Source organism: Vipera ursinii (genome assembly GCF_947247035.1).
Source record: "Vipera ursinii genome assembly, chromosome: 1".
Taxonomy (NCBI): Eukaryota; Metazoa; Chordata; class Lepidosauria; order Squamata; family Viperidae; genus Vipera; species Vipera ursinii.
In genome coordinates, this window is record NC_139512.1 from 3539953 (window position 1) to 3552885 (window position 12933).

A 12933-nucleotide genomic window follows, 5' to 3' on the forward strand; every position below is an offset into this window, starting at 1 on the left:
CCTACCCCAGTTTTGGTCAATTGAAGCCTTCATATACAGTAATGCATTTATTCTCAAGGAGAGGAACTATCCTTTTTTCTCCTAACCATGCACAAGGCTCTTTGGAAGTCTTTTCAGCTGATGACCAAGATACAAACATTTTATATAGCAACACAGAGAGTCCCCACCCCTTTTGAAAAGCCTCATTTGCTTGCAACAGTTCCTCTGCCCCATCTACTCAATCATTTCCCCACATATTTGGTTGTACATCTTCATCCCTCCCTCTCTGCCCCTACGGTTTGGATGTCTTCCACAGCCCTCCAAACCCAACCCCCCTCCCCCCCCATGCCCTCCCTCTACCCACTCACATGCAAACAGTCAAGCAAGCAAGCTGAGCAAAAGATTTCAGAAGGAAAATATTGAACAATTGCTGGGGTTTTGGTTGGAAACAGAGACTAACAAACATGAGGTTTTAAAAGAGCAGCCAGTTCCAAGTAGCAAATTCTGGCAAGAAAGAAGGACAAGAGAGACAAACAGACAAAGGATTCAAATGACCACAGGAAAGAAAGACTGGCAGGTGGGAGATTTTCATGGGGAGGATAGGCAAGAACACAAAATAGATGAAGCAGAACAAGAATTAAATGGAGAATCCTTACTTCAGTGTGACTGGGGAGCTTCACCCTAGTCTGTGGAAAGAACAGCACTATTTGTGTGATTGCAGCATATAGAAAACCTATGACAGCAATATAACACCCTCCCTTCCCCACAACCATGTTGACATCAGATGCCATCTTTGCAAAGACCACAATGGCTGGGACAATAGGGTTATCGGCACACCTGGACAACATCAGATCTGGAAGGAAAGCTATTTTTATTGTAAATGTCACGACCAGTGTATGGAGTGTTGATCTGCATTGCTATTTTAAATGGGTTAAACAGAAAATTAAGGAAAGTTAAACTGGAGTTGTGCTACTTTTCATAACGCATCCTCCAGAACGACTCTTTTGTTTGAACTTACACTAAAAACTTTAGAACTGATTTCTACCAGATTAATTATAATGAATTCATGGAGCTACTTTTGAAATCCCTCTCCTCCTTGAAGGTTTTCATTTATTCTTTACTCATGATCCAAAATGGATCATTTATAGTCCATGGTTCTAAGTTTTAAAAATTTCCATCACCATAGGACTCTTCTGTTAATCTCCTAATTTTCTGCTAAACTTCTCCTTTTGCATATCTAACCCAGCTCAGTCAGAGTTTGGGTTGTAGCTCTCATTTAAAATATGATAAGACCTAATTCAATTTTTGAAATATAGGCAGGCTTAATGACTCATGTACTCCCTGGCCAAGGGAGACTTTACACCATAAATATGCTTAGATCTCTGACCTAGGAAATCATCTAACTCGGGGCCAAAAGTATGACAAAGCCAAACCATTTATCCTCCAAGATTTAAATAAGTGACAATGAATAGGAAGCAAATGATGTCTTCAATAAACACCACTCATCCAATCTCTTGAGTCAAGATTTGAAGAAAAATGAATGGATCTTATTCACATTACTGCTCTTTGCTTTGAACATTTGGCTTGTGAAGAAGGGAGCCTCCTGCTTTTTAATTCCTTTGAGGAAGGAATGGTGGACCTCGATAGAGATGTGCATGCTTCAGCAATGACTGGCAATTGGTTCAGACAAAGCATACTCTGATTTCCATATTACTCACAGAACACTTGGCTTATTGATCAGCTACCCCTCAACTTCTGCCTACCCTTTGATCTAAAGTTTCCACAGAAAAAAAAGAGAGACTTGAGTTCTCCGCTTGAAGATTAGTTCTATAACCAAACTACTATCAATATCATTATTCTTTTTCTAATATTAAACCAGAATTTACACCTTTCACCTTAAGAACTGCATTCTTTTCTGCCTACATGATATCCCATCTCCTAGAAATAGATTTCTCGACTTTAATGTTTGTTGTAACTAGTGAAAAACACTTTAATTGCTAGCATGAACAACATCCAACAGCTCTTTAATATGAAGGAGCTAGATTATTTTATCTGGGTGTTTTTTCCAAAATATATATTTTCTGTCCAGAAAAGCTATTGTATATGTAGCTTTTATTATTAATGTTAATATGTTGGATTTATGATTAAATGTTAATATGTATATGCAGCATTTATCAATAACGAACTATATTATCCTTAATTCCTGAATTACCCATCATTATTTCATTTTTGAACAGTCCTTTTTTGCATTCTACTTCCAGATGATTTAATACCACACAGTTTCTGATCACTTGGCAGCCCCAAAAGAGTAGGAGAGGGTCCAATAGTAGCCCCAGAACACAATCTAGTATGCTAGGATCTTAATTTTATAGTATGTTTTCAATTATCATTCCTACACATTCTCCTTTATTTATTTATTTCACCTAATTTCTGTTCTGTCAACTTCATTGGATTTTGGGAGGCTCACAACAGTATATAGCTCACTTATTGATTTATTAATAATCTTTCTGTGGTTTTTATAGTAAATTCAAAACAATCTACCCCGCAATAATGAATTAATCTATTTACAGAAGAAAAAGATAACAAATCCAACAAAAAATTCAACAAAATTAAAAATGACATCAGAAGTTTGAACTTAGGGAATGAATATCTATCTATCTATCTATCTATCTATCTATCTATCTATCTATCTATCTATCTATCTATCTATCTGTATTTCCCGACCCTGGCAACTTTAAGATATGTGGACATCAACTCCCAGATAGCATGGTTGGCTGGGGAATTCTGGGAGTTGAAGTCCATTCATTTTAAAGTTACTAAGGTTGAAAAACACTGATCTATGATATTTATTATATTTAGTTGGGAGTTGAACTACTGAATTCAACAAGGCTTATTTCTCAGCTGAGTCAAGATTTCATTGTGTGTATTTTGTGTACACAGTATTCTGCCCTAAAACTCCCTGTATATATCCTGCCCTCCTTTTTCCCATATACCCTATACAATGAAAGAATAACTTGGAGCGAAACATACACTCAACTTCTTTTGTCTCTGGTTAAAATGGATTGGTGGATAGCTGGAATGCAAGACAAACTGTCCCAATCTGTTTATCAGAGATATATGGAGGTAAACATCATGTATAACAGTGGCATCTCCAAGTTAGTTGCTACCTCTATCCCCATTATCTCCCCTCTATCAAATATAAGAGGATAAGAACTTTATGCTAGCAATTTTGGAGTTCTATCTCCCTTAAACTGCTACCGTAGCTCTAATGGAGAGTGGCATTCCAACTAATGGAGAGTGGCATTCCAACTAATGCCCGTCACATCATCTAAGCTGCTGCTGCACAGTATGGACACAAATACAGGTTCTCTAGAAGATGAAATCCATGCTACTAAACTAAACAGCCCCTCCCCAGACAATCAAAGACACACAACAGTATATATTTTAACAACATAAACTATGAAACAAAATGATCGACCCTTAATTATGTCAAAGCCACAGCTGACTTCTTGAACATTTCAGCTGGGCTGGCTGAGTCGGTGATGGACGCAATGTCAGTTGGGTCTTTTGCTACAGACAGACAAAAGAGTGAGAATGGCTCATTACCTTCTCAGTCCCCTTCCCATGCTTTCTTAAGAGGGTTCCCTGTAGAAACAATATCACAAATTGATCAGTATGGAAGGAAGGAGAAACATGTCTGTCTAGGTAGGGGTATCACAAGGAAAAAGGAGTGAGGAAAGGAAGGAGAGATATTCAAGCTCCATTACCGTGGGATTATCTCTAGAGAACAGCATCGTCAGAAGATGTAGGCTAAACTTGGCACTGAATCTGCATTTTGCCCCCAAAGAATCACTTCTTCTCATCTGAACAACACCCCAAATTGGTCAGAAATAGATATACAGTAGGTCACAAGAACTGGCTTATGACATCCAGCCCTGGAGACAATCACTCTTGCTTGCATAGCTGAACTACTGCAATGCCTTCAACACAAACCTGCTTTGGAAGACTACCCATTAATTGCAGTTAGTTTGAAATGCAGCAGCCTTCTTATTGAGGAATGAAGTCATTGGAGTCATGTGATGCCACTGTGGTCAACCATGAATTCTAGTTACAATATTGGTTTTTATCTATAACGCCCTTGGCCCCTGGATATATAACCCACTTGCTTTGTATTTTATAGCTTTTAAGATTTGGGGGGCAGGGCCCAATATTGTTTCTTGTTTGTGGTGCCTTGAGGCTATGTTAGCCCCTGATTTTCCAGAACCTAGTGAAAAATGAGCTCTTCAAAAGAAAATGTGAGCAATAATAGGTTTGTACCCTTGGATATTCCAACATTGTCGTACTTGTGTTTACTGTTATTTGATTTGGAATTTATATTGCTTTTGTTATTTTGTTTTGTATATCACTATATTAACATTAACTAACTGGAACCTTCTTCCTTTTTTCTTCCAAATTCTACAACTGTCAGAATTATCAAAATTCTGCCCCATTATCCTATAGGAATGTGTAGTATGAATAAAGCTATCACGCCTTTAGCAATTCTGTTCACACAATATGCTTAAAATAGCAACCTAGCGGATGTCTTCACATGTGTTAATCTTGGTTAATTTTAATTTTGGCTTGGTACTGGTGTGTGTCTGGCTTAGTGTATTGTACAAGCCTGGTTTGCTTGGTAGTTCATCTATTGTATGAACTCAGAAAGTGGATTTATTTAATAATCAAATACTGTACTCTATATAGTTTGAGGTGAAATGCAAAAGTTATTTATAGTCATTTGCCAATTCCATTGGCAACATGAAAAATTCTTATCATGTAAACCATGTGATAAAGATGATCTTTCAATGACTGACTTCTGTTTACACTGAAGATTATGATTAAGATTAAGACCCTGGCTGCTAGATCAGATCAAAGACCAACCAATAGTCTCTTTTCCTAGAGACCAAGCAGATCATTTTGAGAAGTCCATTAGTTACAGATGGACTTTAATACTTGGTAGCTTGGCTAGGAGATGGTGGGAATTGTAATCCAATATACCTGCAGAGCACCTGGCTAGAGAAGGTTGGATTTACAGAATTATAGCTAAGGAAGGGATGGACACATTAAAGGCTTGGTGTAGGATCTGTTAAAGGAAATTAGAAGGTCAGGGCACTGAGAAGGGACAATGCTTTTATCTATCCCTATGGGAAATAATATGAAAACACTGAAATGATAGTCTCCAAAAGAGGGCAGGATTAAACCTTAACTCTAATAATTGTGATATGCCTAGGTTAGTATAAAAAAATGTACAGATGTGACCTCTTGGCCCAATAGGCCTGGCAATAGGGGTGGATCCATGTCCTAAAATGTGTGTATGTGTTTGAGGGGATTTATTTGATGATAGTTTGTTGATATGTCCCCTCAGCCTGTGTGCCTTGGAAGAGTTAGTAGCTAAGGTCCCAAAGCGTAAGATAAACTTACCTAACTTAATGTCTACTAGATGGACACCATTTAGAGATGAGCACCATGTTGACTGGGAATGCTGGGCACTGCACAGCCACCAACTTTGGAGGAAATCAGGTTGGGGATGGTAAGTCTCACATATTCAATTTGAAAAGATCGCACTGACCTAAACTGCAGTAGACATGTCCTCTTCTCATGATACATCCCTACCTTTGGGCCATAGCAGAGTAATGTATCTGTAGCAAGGTGCCCACCAAAGACCACTTGGGATCTCATGTCTTCTTCATCCAATATTCCTCCAAGTCTATATCCTCCCATATGCAAGGAACATTTTCACCAGACAGGTTGTTCCTTTACAACTCCAAAGAATGGAAGGGAGGGGGGAGACTGAATTTGAAGAAAGCTCTTCTCAAAAATTGACTTCCTCACCCTTCCTGTTCTTGTAACTCAATGGCAAGAGTGACCCTTCCCTCCTCCCAGCTCCCCAGGAAACAACCCCATTATAGCTTCCGACATGGAGAAGTGAGGGACAGACTTTTCACCAAGACGTCATAGCTGGCGCAAAGCAGCTCAGCAACAAGGGGGAAGAGGGCACAGAACAAGAAAAAGGCAAAGGCGTTGGGAAGGGGCAGGAGCAGGAAGAGAAGGCATGGGGACAAGGTAGGCAGCCACCACAGAACAACAGAAAAACCAGCTCAAGTTACTTTGGGGAGGAAAGATACTAGACGCAAGGCACATGGACAGGGCAGGAGAGAGAGAGAGAGAGACAAACATGAGAGACAGGGGTGACCTGCCGTACTTACAATCATCTGCCAAGGTGAGAGGAGAGGAGCAATTAGAAAGAATAACCATGAGTAGGCCATCACCTTCATATCCATTGTGTCCCCACCCAACTTATTCTCATCCCCACAACCTCCCACAAATACAACAGTCCCTCGTGAAACACAACCAGAGAACTGATGGGAACATCCCTGTACAATACAGGAGTGTTATCTCCTCTGTGAATATCACAGATATGAAGAATGACTGGCAGGAGTAGAAGAACCATGTTGATTTAAGGTCAGTTAGGTTAAGCTTGAAGTTCCTGTCCACACCCTCCCTTAATTCAATCACACAAATCATCAGTTTAATGACAGGGACTCAACCTTCACGCTCATTTTAAATTAGGGTAGCATTTTTAGAAAGACCATTTGAACACAGAACTGCATACTGAGAGGTATGTCCTCACCTTAGGAAAATGAGTTAGTTAGAGGAAGGACATGGTGGGACTTGGCTAGTCAATTCACGACTAAATTCTTGGCTTGCAAGATTTCACTACTGAGTATTCATCAGCTCAGCTTTAGAAAGAAGCTGTTAAAGTGAATTTCTTTCTAAGCATGTACAAAAAGGCTAAGTTGTTCCTCATGTATTTGTAGAGGTGCAACAAAAGTATATTCTTTAGCAATGTCCTAGTTCTTGGGTTCAAAGAACTTACGTATAAAGAAACTTTAAGTGAAAGTGAAATGAGAACAATGTAAAGGAGGAATGAGATGAGTCACAGAAAAGAGTATCTAGATTTCATTGCATCCTTTACTAATCTCTCACCTTCCAGCTGTTTTGGATTATACTTTCCAGCCTCTCTCACATCACATCACAACACAGCACATTCAAAAACCCAATCTGGCTGAGGATGAAGAAGTTATGGTCCATTGCAACATCAGATTGAGGAAGACTATTCTGTTCCAAGAAACATTTCTCTTATTCTTTGCTTCCCAAATCACCTACACCCACCCAATCTGCAATTAGAAATCTTGAAGGATTCTAAGGGGGCTGAAACATAAAGACTGTCCTGCCTGGGATGAAGAAAAAAAGAGAACACCCCCCCCCCAGTGTTTCCTCTTTAGTAATTCTGGCCCCATACCTCTCTCAATTATATCCTTTCAACAGGAAAGTTAAGATTCTCAACATCTGGAAATTTAATTTATGCCCAGATTTTTCCTTAATTGCCAGTCTCAGAATTTCTCAAGATGTAACACGCACACATACAAACACACACACAAAAACACACCAACCCACGAAGTCTCTACAAGTTGAGTTTGCCTAAGACAGTGTTTCTTAACACTGGTGGCTTGAAGATGTGTAGACTTCAACTCCCAGAATTTCCCGTTGGCTGAGGACTGCTGGGAAGGTGAAATCTACACATCTTCAGGTTGCTAAGTTTGAGAAACATTGAACTAGGAGAAGAAGAATAAAATAACGATTCTGATGGCGTCTAGGTAATGTATAGTAAAATAAATTAGATTAAAAGAATAGAAAGTAAAGCAATCATATTCTTATGGAATATTCTGGCAGTGTCTGCAGTCACCTAGGAATAAAGGTGGGACAGAAGAGTGCCATCTTTGCTTGCCTCTGAAAGACAAGGAAGCAATTCTCTAGGGGCAATTGCTGATACCAGTAGGTGCTGCAAGAATAGATGTGCACTCCCTGGAGATAAATGATATCATATACCTCCCCCTCTGTTGAGAAAGGGTTGTTCAATTTTGACATAAATGGCCTCTTTGACCCTTCTTTCCAACCAGCAGTCCTCTCTATCCAAAATGTGGTTTGAAAGAGGGGTCAAAGAGGCCATCTATATCAAAACTGAACAGCCCTCTCTCAACAGAGGGGGAGGGATACAGCATCATTTATCTCCAGTCTACAACACAGTCCTTTCAGCAGTTCCAAGGAGGCTTCACACCCATTTGCACCAATCAGGTGACCCTGAGGACACAGATAAAACTCCAAGTGGCCTCAATCACTCTCTAAAAGCATGCAAATGACCAGCTGTCTGCAAGGAGTATAAATCCTTCCATTCCCCACCATCCAGCCAGAGTTGAAGAAGCTTCTTGGATGAGAAGCGGAACGTCTTCAGAGAAAAACAAGAAAGTCAAGTTGCCTCTTGAAAAAGCACCTTTGGGACAACCATGACCTGGATGGCTGAGAATCTCCATAGATATCAACTGGGTCTTTCACTATAATGTCCATAGCTATAAACCACTGTTTTTAGTTAGAAGAGGAGAGACCCCCCCAGGAGGAACACTACTAAATGTAAATTGTTTCTTTTTTTTTTGCTTTCATACCCTTTTTGTCCCATCTCTGCTTCACTTATCTCCAAGCATTCCCTAAATCGGAGCTCCAGAACTCTCCATTCTTCTAAAGAGCTTCACTCTTCTACAAAAAAAAAAAGACGGAAGTCTCCCCCTGGAACATCTATTTGCATCTTAGAGAAAAAGCTAGCCTTTGATCCAGAAATGCTACTTTTCTACAGTGAATTGTTTGTTTAATTATTTGAAGAAAGGAACATTTAGTCATGCCAGCTACTCATCTGCAGTGTAAAGAACAACAGTCCGAAAATACATCTGTTGGTTTTGAAAATGACATCTCTGATGCAACTGTAGCTTCCACGGTGATATTTATTTTATTTTATTTTATAAAATTTTAATTCCATTTATATCCCGCCCTTCTCTGAAGACTCAGGGCGGCTTACAAGCTTAGCAGTAGCCTTCATTCTATGTATATGCCTGCTTATTAGGGCTTTCACACACACCCCCAAGCGGCATTATTACAAAGTCAGCTTAATTGCCCCCAACAATCTGGGTCCTCATTTTACCTACCTCGGAAGGATGGAAGGCTGAGTCAACCTTGAGCCTGGTGGGACTCGAACCTGCACTAATTGCAGGCAGCTGGTGTTACTTAAGGAGGCATTAGCCCACTGCTCCACCAAGGCTCTTTTAATATTTGGGGTTCTTTTCCTGAGTTAGGCTGGAAAACCTGCCCATACGATAACCTTGGTTATCCAACCATGATATGGGAAGGCTGTAAGCAAACCACCAGAACTACTGCTAAACCCTCTTTCTGGCTCAGTCAATTTATATCCCAGCTTAGCTCTTTAAAACAGGAGCTAAGAGAATTGGTTGAAAGGAACTTCATCCTGGCTACTACTATAATTTAAGAACAGAATGGCCTCTGAAAGTGGGACGAACTGAGAAAAATCCGGGACACCCCAAGACTTCCTCTGATTGATTCACAGAGATGGTCAAATTTAGCTCAGAAGAAACAGAGTCAACACTGCACACAAATGGAAAACTTGTACCCAAGACAGAATCCATGTTTCCAAAGGCTCGTATCTTTATCATCTGTCAAACATAGAGGAGAATTATCTATAATGGAGAGCTATCGATATTTACGGAAGCACACCTGAAATTTCAAACCTCATTTCCCAGGTTCAGAACTGCATGGAGAACTTTCAGAGATCGAGGACCCTCCTGTAGAAAGCCAACCTCTAAGTATGTAGGGGAATGAGAAGAGTATCCAAAGAAAGGAAGGGCAATGTTTGTGTCTGTATTTCCCGTTCTTATATGTTAGGAGATGAGTTAGGTCTAAAGAAAACTATAAAATCTCATTCCACAGAATTCTAATTCTAGTTTACTTCCATTTGTCTTCCAAAGAAGAGTTCATAGAAGGAGCCTGAGTCCCTTTTGAGTTTTGCAGAAATAGACCCGAGGTTTTAGAGACATCATAACAGTTATAGCATTTTGTTTATGTGAAACACGCATCTGAACAATGAGGTCCAGAAATGTACCTAGTTCAAATCCAAGTGGAGAACCTTACTGAATCATGTGGCCAGTGCATATTTTCTGACAGGATATCAAGTCGCTTTTAAGCTGGTCCCTCACAGAAAATGTCTAGTTTGCCACATCCCCAGAATATTGGGAAAGTTGGTTGCAGGGGCCAGAAGGAGGATATTCATCCCATGCTAGCGGGACTCACCGTCTGGTCAGTTAGTGGAGGAAGTACAATTGTCTTCTCCATTGTATTCATGACAAGTTTCCAGAGTTCCTTCAGCACTCGTTTCAGGACAGTCTTCTCACAAATTTTGGCAAACAGAGTCAAGCTAAGATGAAAAAAAAGTTAATGCAACAAAGAAGAGGATGAGCATTTTAAGGTTAACAGCTAGGACGGACAAATTTGGGGCTCAAGTATCGTATGGCCTGCTCGGAGAGGGGTGATCAAGAAAATGCCTATTTATGTGCATGCATTCACACGAACAAAGATTCCCCAAGCATCTTCTCTGTCCTAGAAATCCCCCAGCAGTTGAGATTGCTAGGAAGGGAGTTGAAGCCACCCGTGTCCCCTTCTCTATTGATTTAGAGTGCAAAAGTCCAAACAGTCATAGATTGCAGCAAAGAGATACCGTACAGGGAAGTGTAGCTCTTTGTGATCATCTAAGGATCATCTGGATTTTTATTTTGCAGGTATGGAAACTTCTGCCCATGCTTAAGGTAGCAAAGTTACAATCACTGCCAACTTCAGCCTGTTCCTGAAAGGTCCAGCAATCACAGAGTCTTTTTAATGGAAAAGGCAAAATCTTGACAGCATTTGCTTTTTCTGCTGACTTCCCTCTTTATTTACTGAGCTAAGTGGGAAGAAGTGCAGCCCCATAGAATATGCTCAGTACAGATAAACTGAGTTTACGACCACAGTTGGGACTGGAACTTCCTTTGCTAAGCAAGGCATTTTTCAAGTGAGTCACATCACATTTTTTTGTGCAGGTTGTTAAGTGAATCCAGCTTCCTCCACTGACTTTGCTTGCTGGCTGAGAAAGCGACAAGTGACAATCACATGACCACGGGACACTGCAACCATCGCAAATACACACCAGTTGCTAAGCACCCGAATTCTGATCATGTGACTGTGAGGAGGCTCTAACGGTCCTAAGTGTGAGGATTGGTCATAGGTCATGTTTTTCAGTGCTGTTGTAACTTTGAATGGTCACTAAACAAATGGTTGTAAGTCAAGGACTACCTTGACTACAAAGCACAGACCACAAAGAAGACTCTATCACTGCTGGACCAAATCTCACTATGGAGGTGCTTCTTAGTTTCTTTTAATTTAATTTTCTCCATGCGTATATAATGAAAAACATAGAAAACCAACACTGAGTAGGCAGACTGCATCTAACCTTCAAGAATTATATTCAGCAGCCAAATTATACATTAACAACTTGCCTGGGTAAAAAATCGTTCTGACTGTCACTCAAAGAATAATTGAAAGAGAATTAAATACGGTTTTTAACAAAGGTCAAGAAACAGCAAGTGGTTTAGTAAAGAAAAAATATATATACAGGAAAAAAAGTAATTGAAATAATTAAAAAAAAGAAATAGAAATGCAACAAATAAACACCCAAAATCTGGTAGCTAAAATTTCTACCTTATACCCCTGGATCTGCACTCACTTGCTATCCAGCAGGTCCATAATAGGCTGTAAGACGTTGTCAGCATCCTGAGCCACACTGCTGCAGGCACTGGCAGGCACGTTCCCGGTGCCTTTCACTTGGCTGAGGATGTCTCCCATCTGCTTCACACAGTCCTCTATATGCGGCTGAAAACTGGAGAGAAAGAGAAGCGCTCACCTGATGTTCTACTAAAGGAGAGACAAGACTAGCCTCCCTTAACCTGGCACCGTGCTCAGGTGTTCTGTTGGCAACTCCCCTAATTTCTGGTTGGGAACTGTAGGCTCAACAGAGCTGGAGGAGGCAAAATTGAGGAAGGCTGGTCCAGAAGTCTTGAACTAATGTCAAAATGTCTTGTGCTTTCACTAATAAGTCCAGTTTGCCGTCCCGCTCCATTGTATACATCCACTATCAAGAAAATGATTTCAAGTTAACATCCCATTAGTCTTCCGAACTAGCCCTACCTGGTTGCAAATATTCGGCTTAGCTCATCCAAGACATTGTTGAGCTTCACCTGTAGTTCCTTGAGGATATCACTGGCTTCTGTGTCCAACTGAGAGGAGAGAGAAAAAAAACAACAATGATTATGAGCAATAACCAAAATCACCCTGCTTAAATAATAGAAGCCAGCTTCCAGAATTTAACTCAAATGGGGTATGTATGTACGTATGCATGTCTGTATGTCTGTATATATGCGTATTTGCTTATTTATTTACTTAACAGGGGCTTAAATGCTTCACCCCAGTCTAAAGAGACTCCAATATAAGTGTTATATGTATTTATCTAGCAAAGGCAGTTTTTCACCGGTATGATATCACAGAATGTTTGGCTGTTCAGTGTATTAATGATATTGTCAATTTGGCTCAAATTTAAATCTTTCCAAGAAGTGTGCAGAGGGGCTGAGATCTGGTGTTAAAGAGATAGACAAATCCTCTATCTTTCTGGAATACTATTTCAGCCCACTTGCAAGCTTCTGCTTACTTTATTAGATAGCTGATTATTCCTCAGATTAAAATTTTCTACACTAGCCTGGAAATCCATTTAGCAATATTAATGTTTTAGATAAATAAATGTAACAAAAGGACTGAAAGTGAGGAATAAACGGAGGGGATTAGAAACAAAAAGCTGATCAATAGAAAAATAAAGCAGATCATTGGGCTGAGGAGAACTAGTCAAGAGTTCTCTCACATGATCTCTGGAAAGTAAACCAATTTCAAACTGATTCAAAATTTGCATTTTAGACACTTGAAATACCTTTTGTCAAT

The 12933-nt window shown here is 39.9% G+C and overlaps 1 protein-coding gene across 1 annotated transcript in view; it reads right to left on the reverse strand.

The window, feature by feature from the left end:
- Positions 1-12933, reverse strand: part of UNC13A (unc-13 homolog A) — a gene marked incomplete at both ends in the record, with an annotated part of 128940 nt that overhangs the window by 15065 nt on the left and 100942 nt on the right. Inside the window, 3 exons of the mRNA XM_083349459.1 lie at positions 10207-10330; positions 11672-11824; positions 12133-12221. Coding sequence (XP_083205585.1) covers positions 10207-10330; positions 11672-11824; positions 12133-12221 — 366 coding nt within the window. The remainder of the gene's footprint in view (positions 1-10206; positions 10331-11671; positions 11825-12132; positions 12222-12933) is intronic.